Source organism: Balaenoptera ricei, chromosome 12 (genome assembly GCF_028023285.1).
Source record: "Balaenoptera ricei isolate mBalRic1 chromosome 12, mBalRic1.hap2, whole genome shotgun sequence".
In the NCBI taxonomy this organism is placed as follows: domain Eukaryota; kingdom Metazoa; phylum Chordata; class Mammalia; order Artiodactyla; family Balaenopteridae; genus Balaenoptera; species Balaenoptera ricei.
The window spans coordinates 32,717,943-32,731,483 of record NC_082650.1 but is presented as its reverse complement, the minus strand read 5'-3'; the positions used below and the strand labels follow the sequence as shown (position 1 = coordinate 32,731,483).

General features: G+C 39.6%; 1 protein-coding gene across 6 annotated transcripts in view; it reads left to right on the top strand.

The window, feature by feature from the left end:
* Positions 1 to 13,153, top strand: part of TMEM200A (transmembrane protein 200A) — a 72,443-nt gene extending 59,290 nt beyond the window's left edge. For 4 of the 6 annotated variants that reach the window (XM_059941234.1, XM_059941233.1, XM_059941235.1 and 1 more), the window contains one exon: positions 10,128 to 13,153. In XM_059941234.1, the coding sequence (XP_059797217.1) occupies positions 10,144 to 11,619 (1,476 nt within the window). In that variant the 5' untranslated portion in view covers positions 10,128 to 10,143 and the 3' untranslated portion in view covers positions 11,620 to 13,153. Of the gene's footprint in view, positions 1 to 10,127 lie in introns of those variants that run through there. The other 2 variants (XM_059941238.1, XM_059941237.1) reach the window with 2 other exon arrangements.
* The last annotated feature ends 388 nt before the right edge of the window (positions 13,154 to 13,541 follow it).

Sequence of the window (13,541 nt, the reverse complement as noted above, 5' to 3'; positions counted from 1 at the left end):
TCTTATTATTTATCCATTTTATACATATTAGTGTATATATGTCAGTCCCTTAATATTGATCCATAAGCACATGAGATTTGGTATATAGTACTGATATATGAAAGTAATACGTAATGGAAGTAGCATTTCAAACCGAGAAAGGAGTGACTGATTACCTGTCAGCAAAGTAGATCCCTATCTCAGCTCTTACACAAAAAGGAATTCCAGATACATCAGAAAATTAAAATGGAAGATAATTGGCATATAAAATTATTAGAAGAAAACATGGGAAAAATTTTAATATAATCTAACATTGAAGAAGGTCTTTCTAATGATTATATGAGGCCATCAATCAACATACTGATAAGGTTAACCGCATACAATTGAAATCTTCTGTTTGGTTAAAGATACAATGAAAACAAGTAAAAATATAAATTAAATATGTTTGCCAGGCATATCACTACCAGAGAGCTGATTTCTTCAGTATATAAACAGCTTGTATAAATCAATTGTGAAAAACCAAGTGAGAAAATATTCTCCCACTTCTCTGGAAATAGCTAGGAGAAATCCAACACTGTGCTTACCTCTGGGAAGGGGAACTAGAGAAAACAGGGGTGGGAGAGACTTCTTCACTTTGTGCTGTTGGGTTTTTACCTTGAGCGCAAGTAATTCCCAAATAGAGAAGATAAGAGAAACACAGACTGGCCAACAAATACTTTTTTTTAAACTGGAAGCCTAAAAATATGTTTTCCTCAATTCCCCTTGCTGCCACTAACCCGTACAAATAGGAGAAGAGAGGGAAGAAAATGAAAATAAAAATAGTTACATGCATTCCCACTGCCTCCTGTATTTTTTTTTTCAGTACGTTTACCAATAGTAGAGTTTCTCTAAAGGACCTGTGGAATATGTCCCCTAAATGCTAAGGGACTTTTGTATTTCCAAGCTAATAGATTCTTTTTTAGTGTGAGTTGTGGCGTTTGGTCTTGCCATCCCTCACAAGGCCTCTCTTCATACCACTTTCTATTTTGCCTGAAAGGCAATCCTGCTCAGATTTTACTTATGGGGAAAAAAAGTAAATTCTCTAGATGGACTTTGAACTATTTCCTAATGTTTTTCTAGGGTTTTAAAAATGCTATGTAGCTTAGAGCTACTGTCAGTTGGAAAACTTTATAAGAAATTTGATGTACTACCGTAGTGTTACCGTGGATTAAAAGATGACATGGCTCACTGCTAATTCAGATGGTGTTTTTGCTCTGGTGGGAGGTGGTTCCTTCTTTACAGCAGAGAAGAAGGCAAGACCTTTTGCATCCTTAACGGTATTGGCACAGCTGTGTTACATGCAAAACTGACAAACGTATACAAGATATTGGCTAGAAAGTGGAGCAACTGGGATTGAAACTTCCTACTGCCCTCCAGCTTTTCCCCTTGCCCTATAGGAATGTCAGCATGTGTTTGGATTTTCCAGGCATTTAAAATCACTGGAAAGGACATTACCACTTTTTAGAGTCTCACTTTCCAATATTGTCTTCAAAAACACGGTCACCCTACCTGTAAGTGAAGTTACGAAATATGCTCTCCTGCAGAGGAGGGATCCATATAAAAAGTCCAATTTGTGATTTTAAATACTTCAGCTCTTTATGCAGGAATATCTCAGCTAACTTCCTGCATCTTAGTAAATTTGTGACTTCTTTAGTGATAGCTTCTTTATACCAATTTCAAGTCGACTTCCTGTCAGGAAACAAAGTGAACAGGGAGTGTGACAATCCTTCTAAGGACCCGTCCAGATTTGAAGAATTGGGATCCAGGGCGGGGAGTATATTTCTACTTTGAGGAAAGAGGTTCTGATTTCTTCTGTTCCTGCGGAAAATGTCTCCCACTGGCTCTCAGCAGAGTTTTTTTCTAACAGCTCATTATGGATCTGTTATTTGGCCTCCTGAAGACTTTTGTGTTCCATGGGCTTCCTGGCTTTTAGCCCTTGGAAAGAAATTGTTCCACGTCACTGTTACACAGCTCATAATTGGTTTAGGCCCATATTTTACAGTTTGTCAGGTTGGCAGGTTATGAAAGCATCAGTAACAAAGAACATATATAGATTTCCAAGTGCATTTTCCGTTCCTAGCATTTTCTGCATGTCTAGGAAGTACTTGTCCATAAAATGATATTTTATCTTTAATGACTGGGTATCATGCTGCTAATTATCAAAAAATTCTGTATTTCCCTTTAGTTCTAGCATTCGTGTGGAAGTAGAGCTATACTAAGTATTAAGAAACCGTTCTCTCCATGGTAGGCCAGCAAAGGTCTTCAGAATGTACATAAAATCATAGCTTAAACTTTTTGTCACAAAATTCACATTTTGTAAATTTTCACTTTATGTCACCCTTTCAGCATCTTCTCTAGTTCTCATATCCCCAACCCATATTCTTCATTTTCAATCTGTTTTATGTCCAGGTGTCCCAATGGAAACAGAATGGTGCTTGCAGAATTGATCAGATTATTCAGACATATGATTTAATTGCATCACTAAGTAAAAACATCACATGAACTGGTTTGGGTTTTTCTACCTTGTTTTTATTATTGCTATTATTTTTTGACAGAGACAAGTCTCCAAATCTCAACAAATAGAATGAATTGAAAAGAAAATCATGCTTTATTCTTTCTGTAACATATCTCCCACCTGTCTCTCTCTTACATACACTCAACTCTTCTTTGCAACCACCAAATTATTTATGCTTCTGCCACTAAAATACACAGATGCCACTCAGATAATTTTTGACTCTAAATCCCAGGACAAACTTGCAGTCATAATTTCCTTCCCATGTACAGTGACCCATCGTTAATTATTTAACTCAATATATTAAAATATGTTTTTAGTTTGCCTACCTGAGCAATGAAAGGGTTAATAATAATAAACAATGAAGAGTTAATAGCTATTGTTTATTGAGAAATTACTGTAATCAACACTATAGTGAACACTTTATATGCTTCATTTTATCCTCAAGAAGACCTTAAAATCAGACACAGCTGACATCACTGATGTAGACCTTCGTTCCCAGACACTGAGCTGTGCTTTGCATTTATCATTTCCTTTGCTTTACAGCAACCTTATTGGTACCATCCTCGTTTTACAGATGAGGAAACTGAGGCTCCAAAAGTTGAGCCAGTTTTTCAAGGATGGCTATTAAGTGGTGTGTAGGGATTCAAGTCCCCCAGGTCTTCTGCCCCCAGTGTACTGTATCCTCTGTATTAAAGACGGGTTTTGCCATTTTATACATGAAGGAACTGAGAGGAGAAAAGTTTAAAACAACATGCCCAAGGTTGCATGGCTATCAAGTGATGAAACAACGGTGTGAACCCCTGTCTTTCTGATTTCAAGGCCCATGTGCAAAACCATTACGCTACACATTAAAAAATGATTTCTGTTCTATTCTTATTTTTTAAACTTTAATATGATTGAGCTATCTGTCACCCATAGGCATTTTCTCTTTCAACTCTGGTAAAGATATAGATTAGAAATCCTCCTCTAAAAGTTTAAAATGTCTCTACAAGGAAGAAAGTCCTAAAACTGTTCTAGCTTGAACAGAAAATATTTCCGTCTGTCACATCTGTGGATACCACATGGGGTTTTAATATAATGCTTTTGTTTGGTCCTGAAGGCATAGATTAATTTTCACTTCCTTTTGGCAGATAGCCTCACTGTCTGGCAACTTTTTAAACCTCGAGATTAGAATAAAAATTCAAAGTATACGTAAGACAGTATCAAATATATTTAAAATAATAGGCACACTTCAGCTGAGAAGATGAAGAAAAACTGTAGGGCGAGGACTCTTGTGAAACAGTGAGGAACGAGAATGACTTAGAATCTGCATGGCCAACTCCTGCTGATGCAGCAGGTCTCCATGACCTGCTGCTGTTTCTTGGAAGCTTCCCTTGATTCCTCCAGATAGTGTGGAAGAGCATTCTCTAGTATAGCTCCATCAGAGCAATTCATTCATTCTACTTTAAACGTGTACTTTGACTGCTTTCCCACTGGACCCCATACTCCTTGAAATCAAGGATCGGGTCTTATTATCTTTGTGTCCCTAGTTACTAGCATAGTTCAGTCATAGTCAAGCCTTCATCAAGGCAGTTCAGAGTCAACAAATAAACTTGCTGAGCACTTAACTGCATTCCAGGCACTGAGCGAGGCATTGGAAGATAGCATGAAAAATAATACAAAGAGGAATGTCTAACCAAGAATGAACATTGGCCTGGGAGTCTGAAAACTTAAATTCCAATCCTATTCTTTCTGCTAATTCATTGTTAGATCTTAGACAACATTCCTGTTTTTAGCTGGCTAAAAGGAATGTCTGGATTCAAAGTCTTCTAAAGCTTTCAACTCTGCAAGTCTATTTACTTACCATTACCTTAGATATGAGCATGTGAATGCATTTAGAATCACATCTGGTGGATAACAGGCTCACGTGTGGTCAGCATAGTAGGTCAGTGTGGTCAGAAGAAGACTTAAGTGTACAGGGATAAACTTCCATGGGGCTGTGAATATTAAAAACTTGTATGGATTAGGGCTATGAAAAGCAAATTCCAGGATGTGCTTGAACTTGTAAAAAGGGTAAAGGACAACAACAATAAGGCTTTTAGAATTATAATCAGAGCAAGAACAGGAGAGGATAAACCTGACAGTTAGATGGGATGGTGTAGCGTTGATACGTGATACACAGGCAGAAATCCTCCTAGTCAAGGAGAAAGAGCTTTCAGCTGAAAGGTGTAGAATAAACATGGTCCAGAGGGGAGATGAGCCCAAGGTAGAGGAGTAGATGTTAAGTGTGCTTGAAAGAATGCAAGGGTCTGCGTCTGTAGTGAGAAAGGTAGCAAGTGAGATTGAATTCCTACTGATGATTTCTGAGCTCTATGACGAGTGGGTACGATGGCAAAGGCCTGGAGACAGCCCAACAGGATCCTGGTTTGCACAGTGAAGAAGCAGGTGTGTTGTGCGAAATTTAAGCTGCTGATCTTTATAGCTGTTGCTAGAAAAATTGTAGCTGATTTATGAACACTGAGAATGCAAAATAGGACGATTGATATGTAGCTAAAAGTTAACCCGAACTAATTTTTTGTTTTGTTTTGTGTTGTTAAGAATATCTGTCTTTTAGCTTGGCATTTGACCAAATCGTGATATCTCTTTGGAGAATATGGAAACACTAAGTGTAGCTGACCCTCTCGTTAGGCTAGTTGAATGACCTCCTCAAAAAAATAGCGCTAATCATTATATTCTTTAGGCCAGGACACATATTTTGAGCCCTATATCTACTACAGTACCAGATATCAGTTTTTACTGATTTCATGAATGAATATTTACATAAATTAACAATGTCCACCTAGGAGGAGGTCTCTAGGGGAATACCACAGGGCTTTCTTCAAGTTTCAGAAGTTTGGGTGAAGCCTTGGATCCAGAGAGACTGATAAACAAAATCTCTGTGCCCAAGTTAACAAAATGAAATTCATTGTAGAAAAATTCTTCACTTGGATTTTTGAGGAAATAAGCCCCAGCCCTACCCTATCCAGGATGGTAGAGTAAGGAGGGGAGTCGGGGTGGAGAGTGGTCTGTTCTGAGTCTGCACCTTCATATGCTGAAGGTGATCTAGACAGATGTGAGAGGGCAACGCTCACCCAAGGACGGGTCTTCACCCTCATCTACTCCCCATGAAATGGAAAGGGAAGTCAGTTGGTTCATAGTCACAGTTTTAAAGGCACAGAGCATTCTTTAGGTTCTGGTGTTCTGGCAGAAACAGGAATCAAAATAAGAAAACGGACAGGGAAAGAAGACCTCAAGCAAAAGCAAATTTAGAGCAAATTTAGAGGCCCATCTCCATCTCAAATTCTGTAAGAGCATACGCTCTGGAGCCACCTCTGAGCTGTGTGACCTTAGGCAAGTCACCTAAACTCCCTGAGCCTCAGTTTTCTCATCTGCAAAATAGAGATCATAATGATTGTGCCCACCTCCGGAATTGCTGTGAGAATAAATATGTTCTTATACCTAAAACACTTAGAGTAGTGCCTGACTATGAGCAGTGTGTGTTAGCTATTATTACTATTATTGTTATTGTTATTATTAAAACTTAGAAGGATGCAATGATTTGTTACAAGAAGAAGACTGTAGTTAATGTGGTCCCTATACTCCAATCCCAGTAAATCACCAGCCAAAAAAAAAGTCTTAATGGGCTTCCCTGGTGGCGCAGTGGTTGAGAATATGCCTGCCAATGCAGGGAACACGGGTTCAAGCCCAGGTCTGGGAAGATCCCACGTGCCGCGGAGCAACTAAGCCCGTGAGCCACAACTACTGAGCCTGCGCATCTGGAGCCTGTGCCCCGCAACAAGAGAGGCCGCGACAGTGAAAGGCCCGCGCACCGCGATGAAGAGTGGCCCCCGCTCGCCGCAACTAGAGAAAGCCCTCGCACAGAAACGAAGACCCAACACAGCCAAAAATAAATAAATAAATAAATATTAAAAAAAAAAAAAGTCGTAAAAGTGTAGGATGGAAGAGATGTGGCTTTGCAGCATAAATAAAGAAGTAGACTTAAGCTGTTTTTGCATGTACTGAACACATTGGACCAAGCTGACATTGCAGTTTGAAGGTGCTGAGGCCTGTGCGTTCACTGCCTCTAGGTTTTATAGTTTCTTATTGCAAAGCTGCCTTTAGCACCCTCATGTTATTTCCCAATATCAGTCCCTCATTACGGCTTTCATCTACAAGTTGAGATTAATTTTCCTAAGATGACAACAACTGGGTTTTGCATCTTCCTCCAGCTCCATCGAGTGTGAGTGTAGCATTCAAGCATTCGGGAATGACTCCTGCTCCCTCCCGAGACCTGGCCTTCCCCTTCCTCTCTAGCCTCGCCTGGTTCCCTCCCTCAGTGCCGTGCTGTGTGCCAAAGGCTGGGCAGAGCTCTGTTCCCCAGCCTTTCTTTTTCTTGACCTTACCCGACGTGCCATTCACTTGATTTTTTTACTGTGATAAATGTTAGCATGCTCTTGCCTGCATGAAGCCTGCTGTAAAGGTCCTCCCTGATTGAAACTTTTATTCTAGGGGTTACCACGTTATGTTTTATGTCGGTGTATGAGCCCCTTCATTAGCTTTCAAGCTCTTTGAAGCAGGGACCGAGTTTGCGCACTTTTGCTTTCCCAACTCAGGGTCAGTTTGGGACCCTGAATCCCCAAAGAGGCTCACTTAGTGTTGAATTGCCTTGATTGGAACTGAGGGACGACACTGACACCCACCCTGAGCTTGCCGATCCTTGGGCGTGTTGGTGCCCCTGTCCGCTGGCAAGGGCCGACTGGCTGAAGAAGCTGTGTGAACCTCCATCTCCCCCCGATTCTCATCTCAATTTATAAACTCCTCCAGGAATCTTTCCTCCCTTCGCTCACACTCTTAAACGGCCCTTGCTTTTTCTTCCCGTCTCTTCCGACTGGCTTTGCTTGCTCACAAAAGAGCCCACTCACTCACTGCACTTTGCCACCTTCTCTCCTCATCTGGATTTCTCTCCAGCCCCTTTTCCTCTATCAGCTTCAGGAATAGAAAATGGCATCACTAGCAGAAAATGTTTTCCCAAGTTGGGGAGGGCTAGGAATGTGTATGGAATGGGAATTCACCAAGGTGGCTTTCAAACCAGATGCGAGTCTTTTGCCCTTGTTTTCATTCTATTCAGAAAGAGTTCAGACAAAATTCGGATCCTGCCATTATGGAAATAATTGAGTTAGATGGCTCCTATGTAATCTAAGCATTTTTTTCAAGAGCTCGAAACTGTTTTTGGTTCAAGAAAACGTAGGTTGACACTAAGCTTTGTTTTAGCCAAGGTTTGGGAAAGGTTCTAAGCTACAGTATGTATACTTTGATAAATTTCGCAGACTAGAGCTATGGGTTATAATATGGTTTGTTCTTCCAATATTCAACTACTTTAATCTAACTTAGAATTCCAACGAAGGCTGGATTTACTCACCAGCCAGTTCAGCTAGCTAAAACTGTAGATACCATCCACGACCCTGTTATTTAAGGACAATTCAAAAATCATAAATAGAAATTCAAAAGGAGAGCTTGATTTTGCAAGACAGAATGCGATGCCGTGAAGCAACCCTCTTAGAAATTTGCCAGAGACCTTGTGGGTCTTAAAATATTCTCTGTTTTCTACCAGCCAGATTTGGCAGCTTGAGAGCTATTCATCACAAATAATGACAAATATTTTACCAAGTCACAAAATGTTGCTTTTTATTTTGGTATTAAATTTGTTCAAATTTTTAACTAGGAAAGTTAGTATAGTAATATTATGATTATATAGCAAATCTCAGGAAAAGTATTACTCCCTTACTGAGCAGTTTAGCAAATATCTCTTGACACTAGCTATGTGTAAGGTATTATATTAAATACTTCTGATAAAAACAATGTGGATTGAACTTGATGTTTGACCACAAGAAGTGGAAGAACTAAGACATTATAATATGGTGAGTGCCATAGAACACTTGCTAAAATGCTGTGAGGAATGGACTCGTGTAGGAGTTTGCTTAGTGAATTAGAGAAGGCTTTATAAAGGAAGTGGAATATCAGCTTCAGTGATTAGCCAGATGATAATATGTGAAATATGTGAAAAGGGGGATCTAAACAGATGAAACATTATTAACGGAGTCTCAGAAATAGTATAGTATGAAGTACAGGCAATATGGTTGCGTTTTAGTTTTTATAAATGAAAGAGAGCAGTTGGAGATGAAGCTAAATTCAGTAGTTGAATTCATGGGTTTGAAATCCCAGATCAAAACTTTGGTAGGCAGTGGGGAATATTTTTTCCATTCTTCCACTCTTTAAACAACATCAGAACTGTATTTTAGGATAATTAATCTGCCCTCAGCGTGTAAGCTTGATTGTGGAGGAAGAGAAATGGAGTTTGGAAGACCAGTTGGGAAGTTATTATAATGGTCTAGTAAGAGTTCAAAGACCTGCACTAGGCTGGGAAGAGCAGGATGGGAATGAAGGGGTAGAATTGAGAGACATTCTATAGTGAAAATTTCTAGGAGTTAGAACCTGATTGGAAGGTGAGAGGAAGAAGGAAGGGAGGAGTCAAAGATAACTATGGAGAGTCAAGCCTGAGAACTGAGAGCATTGAAAATGTCAGACAAGTCAAGTAGTGTGGGTAGAAGGTGAGTCCAGCTCTGTGTGTTGTGGGATGGAAGGTGAGTTCAGCTTTGCTGTAGGAGCATGAAGGTACATATATATGTTCCCCAATGGAGAGCTGGAAATGTGAAATTGAAACTCAGGCTACAGTTTGAAATACAGACTTGGGACTCATTAGCTTAAAGGAAATGGTGGAAACCGTGGGAGGGAAAATGAGTACCAAGGGGAAGCATAAAGAGAAGATGGCCAAGGACAGGACACTGGAGGGAAGGTGGTCTACTTTTGGGTGAGAGAAGATGAGCCAAAATCAAAATAGTCAGTGAGGTCAGGGAAGAGCCAGAAGACTTAGCATAATAAAAAGCTGGACAAGAGAGAGCTTCAAGAAAGGGACGGTCAGGTAATATCCATGGAAAGAGAGAAGTGAGGAAGATGAGAATTGAGCAGGAGAAATTAAACGTGGTAGGTAAGAGTTCATTGGTGACTTTCACAAGAATGGTCTTAGAACTGTGAGTTGCTGGAATGTATTCTATTTGTAAATCTAGAGTTTGTTTGGGGCCTATTAAGTGTTCTGGATTTTTCTGTTTCTTTAAAATAACAGATAATGAAGGATGATGTGTGTGTGTGAGAGAGAGACAGAGACAGGGACAGAGAATATGTGTATCTTGTGACCAAGGAACTGTTTTATATAATAAGTGATAAAATTATTTAAGTCAAATATACCTTGAGCTCACATTTCATTAATAATAGAAACACTAATTCTGGCAAAAAAGGAAATCTCCAGAATTTTACATTAGTCAATAAACAAAACAATACCCAAATTAAAGACTTATTCCTCGGCCCCATTGCATTACATGAAACAATAACAACAACAATATACAGCCTTGGCCAAAATGTTCGTTCGGGCTTTTCCATAATGTCTTATATAAACAATTGCTGAACTGCTGTGCATAACTCAGAACATACTTAGATTGCCATCTTTCTCTCTCCTTTTCAGAATAAAAGATTGAACTATGATAGCAACTGGTGGAGTGATAACTGGCCTGGCCGCCTTGAAGAGGCAAGACTCTGCCAGATCGCAGCATCATGTCAACCTCAGCCCGTCGCCTGCTGCCCAGGAGAAGAAACAGGTCAGGCGTCGACCTCGGGCCGATGTCGTGGTTGTTCGCGGCAAGATCCGGCTTTATTCCCCATCTGGTTTCTTCCTCATTTTAGGAGTCCTTATCTCCATTGTAGGAATCGCAATGGCAGTCCTTGGATATTGGCCTCAAAAAGAACGTTTTATCGATGCTGAGACGACATTGTCAACAAACGAAACTCAGGTCATCCGGAGCCAAGGTGGCGTGGTGGTCCGCTTCTTTGAGCAGCATTTGCATTCTGATAACATGAAAATGCTTGGCCCTTTCACAATGGGGATTGGCATTTTCATTTTCATTTGTGCTAACGCCATTCTTCACGAGAACCGTGACAAAGAAACAAAAGTCATACATATGAGGGATATCTATTCCACAGTCATCGACATCCACACGCTAAGAATCAAGGAGCAAAAGCATATGAATGGCATCTACCCTGGTTTAATGGGGGAAACGGAAGTAAAACAGAATGGGCACTCCTGTGCCTCGAGACTGGCAGCAAATACCATTGCTTCTTTTTCAGGTTTTAGGAGCAGTTTTCGGATGGACAGTTCTGTTGAGGAGGATGAGCTGGTGATAAATGAAAGTAAGAGTTTTGGACATCTTATGCCACCTTTGCTCTCTGACAGCTCTAACTCTGTTTGTGGCCTCTATCCACCTCCTTCCCAGACAACTGATGATAAGACCAGTGGCCCTAAGAAATGTGAAACCAAGTCAATTGTGTCATCGTCCATCAGTACTTTTACATTGCCTGTGATCAAACTTAATAATTGCGTTATCGATGAGCCCAGTATAGATAACATCACTGAGGATGCTGATAACCTCAAAAGTAGGTCGAGGAATTTGTCAATGGACTCCCTTATGGTCCCTCTGCCCAATACCAGTCAGTCCTTCCAGCCAGTCAGTATGATGATCCCAAGGAATAATTCCATTGGGGAGTCGCTGTCAAGTCAGTACAAGTCCTCTGTGGCCCTTGGACCTGGGGCTGGACAGCTCTTGTCTCCTGGGGATGCTAGAAGACAGTTTGGGTCCAACACATCCTTGCATTTGCTCTCATCACATTCGAAATCCTTAGACTTAGACCGGGGTCACTCCACCTTAACCGTTCAGGCAGAACAACGGAAACATCCAAGTTGGCCTCGGTTGGATCGAAGCAACAGCAAAGGATACATGAAACTAGAGAACAAAGAGGACCCGATGGAGAGGCTGCTTGTACCCCAAGCTGCAATCAAGAAAGACTTTACCAATAAGGAGAAGCTTCTTATGATTTCAAGATCTCACAATAATTTGAGTTTTGAACACGATGAGTTTTTGAGTAACAACTTGAAGCGGGGAACTTCTGAAACAAGGTTTTAATGTTGAAAAAATATCTTATTTTACAAAGCTATATATTCTAAACCTATTTTCACCAGTGTTCCCTTGTTTAAGCCTTGGTTATAAGCCTTTTTAATCAAATGGTTTGTAGTGTATTAGACCTGGCTGCTTAATTCTGTAATGGAGATGGTTATATGTTTGGATTACTTAGGATTGCAGTACTCTATATTACTACATATGAATTTATTTTTTTCCATTCCCTTGAAAGCATGGGCTCTTTCATTAATACGAATACAAAATACTTCCATCCAAATTAAAGTTCCTATTCTTTACTTTAAAGTTCTTTCATTGATGGTCATATTCATAGAGCAAAGTGTCCAGTTTAGAAAAGGCAGGGTACCAAAGTGTAGACTAGAAGTGCCAAATTCAATGCAAATCTTAGGTGTCATTTTCTGAAAAGTTGCTTTTATATAGGATTGGTTAAATTATTTAAAAGGAAAAAGATCTAGCTTCCGTGCGAGCTAAATAACGTGAATTGGTTAAATTGGCTTAGTTCTGAGTAGCTAATTGACAGGAATTGGTTGAGTTGGTTGTGACTAGTACCCTGAGCTCTAGGTAGGTAGTATTTTTTTCAAAATCAGTTCTATTTTAGTGATATTTTATTAAGAAACCATGTATTCAAGAGCCATGGCTGAGAATGCCAGATATTCTTAGGGGTATATATCAAAATGCTCAGCTATAACTTTAGATATTCAGAATCAAAATTTCTTTGCAACTGACTTGAAAAATGAATGAACCAATTTAGTGTTTAGAAGTGCTATCTTGAAATAATTATATATATGAAGAAAAGATTGACTAGTGAATGAAAATACATGCTAGTTAATGCTAACTAGCCTCAGTACCTTTTCCTAGCCGTCTCTCTTATCATCTAATACCCACTGACTCCCACATCCTTGTTTTCCCCCAATATTTTTTAGATCCTGTTATTTGGAAGATAATCAGCTAACCTTGACATTTCTTTTATCTTTGCATATCACTAAGTTGGTGGTTGAAGAAAATTTAGTCCTTGATACATTGCCTTGAAATTTACCTTATGCTAGAAAGCCTTATGATAACTCCAAAGACTTTCTTATGGTGTAATAAATATTTTGGATTGTGGTTCTCAGTTATTGAAGATAATAAATATTAAAATGGATTTTCCATCAGAAAATTTTCATGTTTTCCGTTAAGGTAACCTAATTTTAAAAAGTTGTTTAACGGAATACTCAGGAAATTTTACAAGTTTTTCCCAATGCATACACATTTCTGAACATCAGTATTGCAGTTGTTGTGGAAGAGGAGAAGGACGATATCTTTGTATTTGTAGCTCCCCACAATTCCACCTTGTATTAGCATCACGAGCTTCCTTGGACTGGGGCACAGTGTTACTTGTTAGAACATCAAGCCTGTGTATTGTAATGGAGTGGGCTTAATACTTTACGATAAAGCATTTAATAAACCTCCAGTATTAATACAAGTGTGTGTTTTTCATACATTTCTATTATGTTTTGAATAAAATACATTTCTGTTCAAAGTACCATTTTTCAAACTTTCAGATACATTCTACTGAAGGTGCTTGATACCCTAGCATCTGCACTGGGTGCTCTGGCTTTTTTATTTTGCTTTTATTAGGTTAAAGAGCTAGGTCCATCCACCTGTTGTATTAAGCTGTTTTCATATTTTGTTATTTGGATGTGATGGTTAATTTTATGTGTCAGGTTGACTGGGCTAAGGGATGTCCAGATTTCTAGGTGTGTCTGCTAGGGTGTCTCCCGAAGAGACTAGCACTTGAACTGGTAGACTGAGTAAAGATAATTGCCCTCACCGATGCAGATGGATCTAATTCAATCCACTGAAGGCCTGAACAGGACAAAAAGGCAGAGGAAGGATGAATTCCCTCCCTCTACTTGAGCTGGGCATCCATT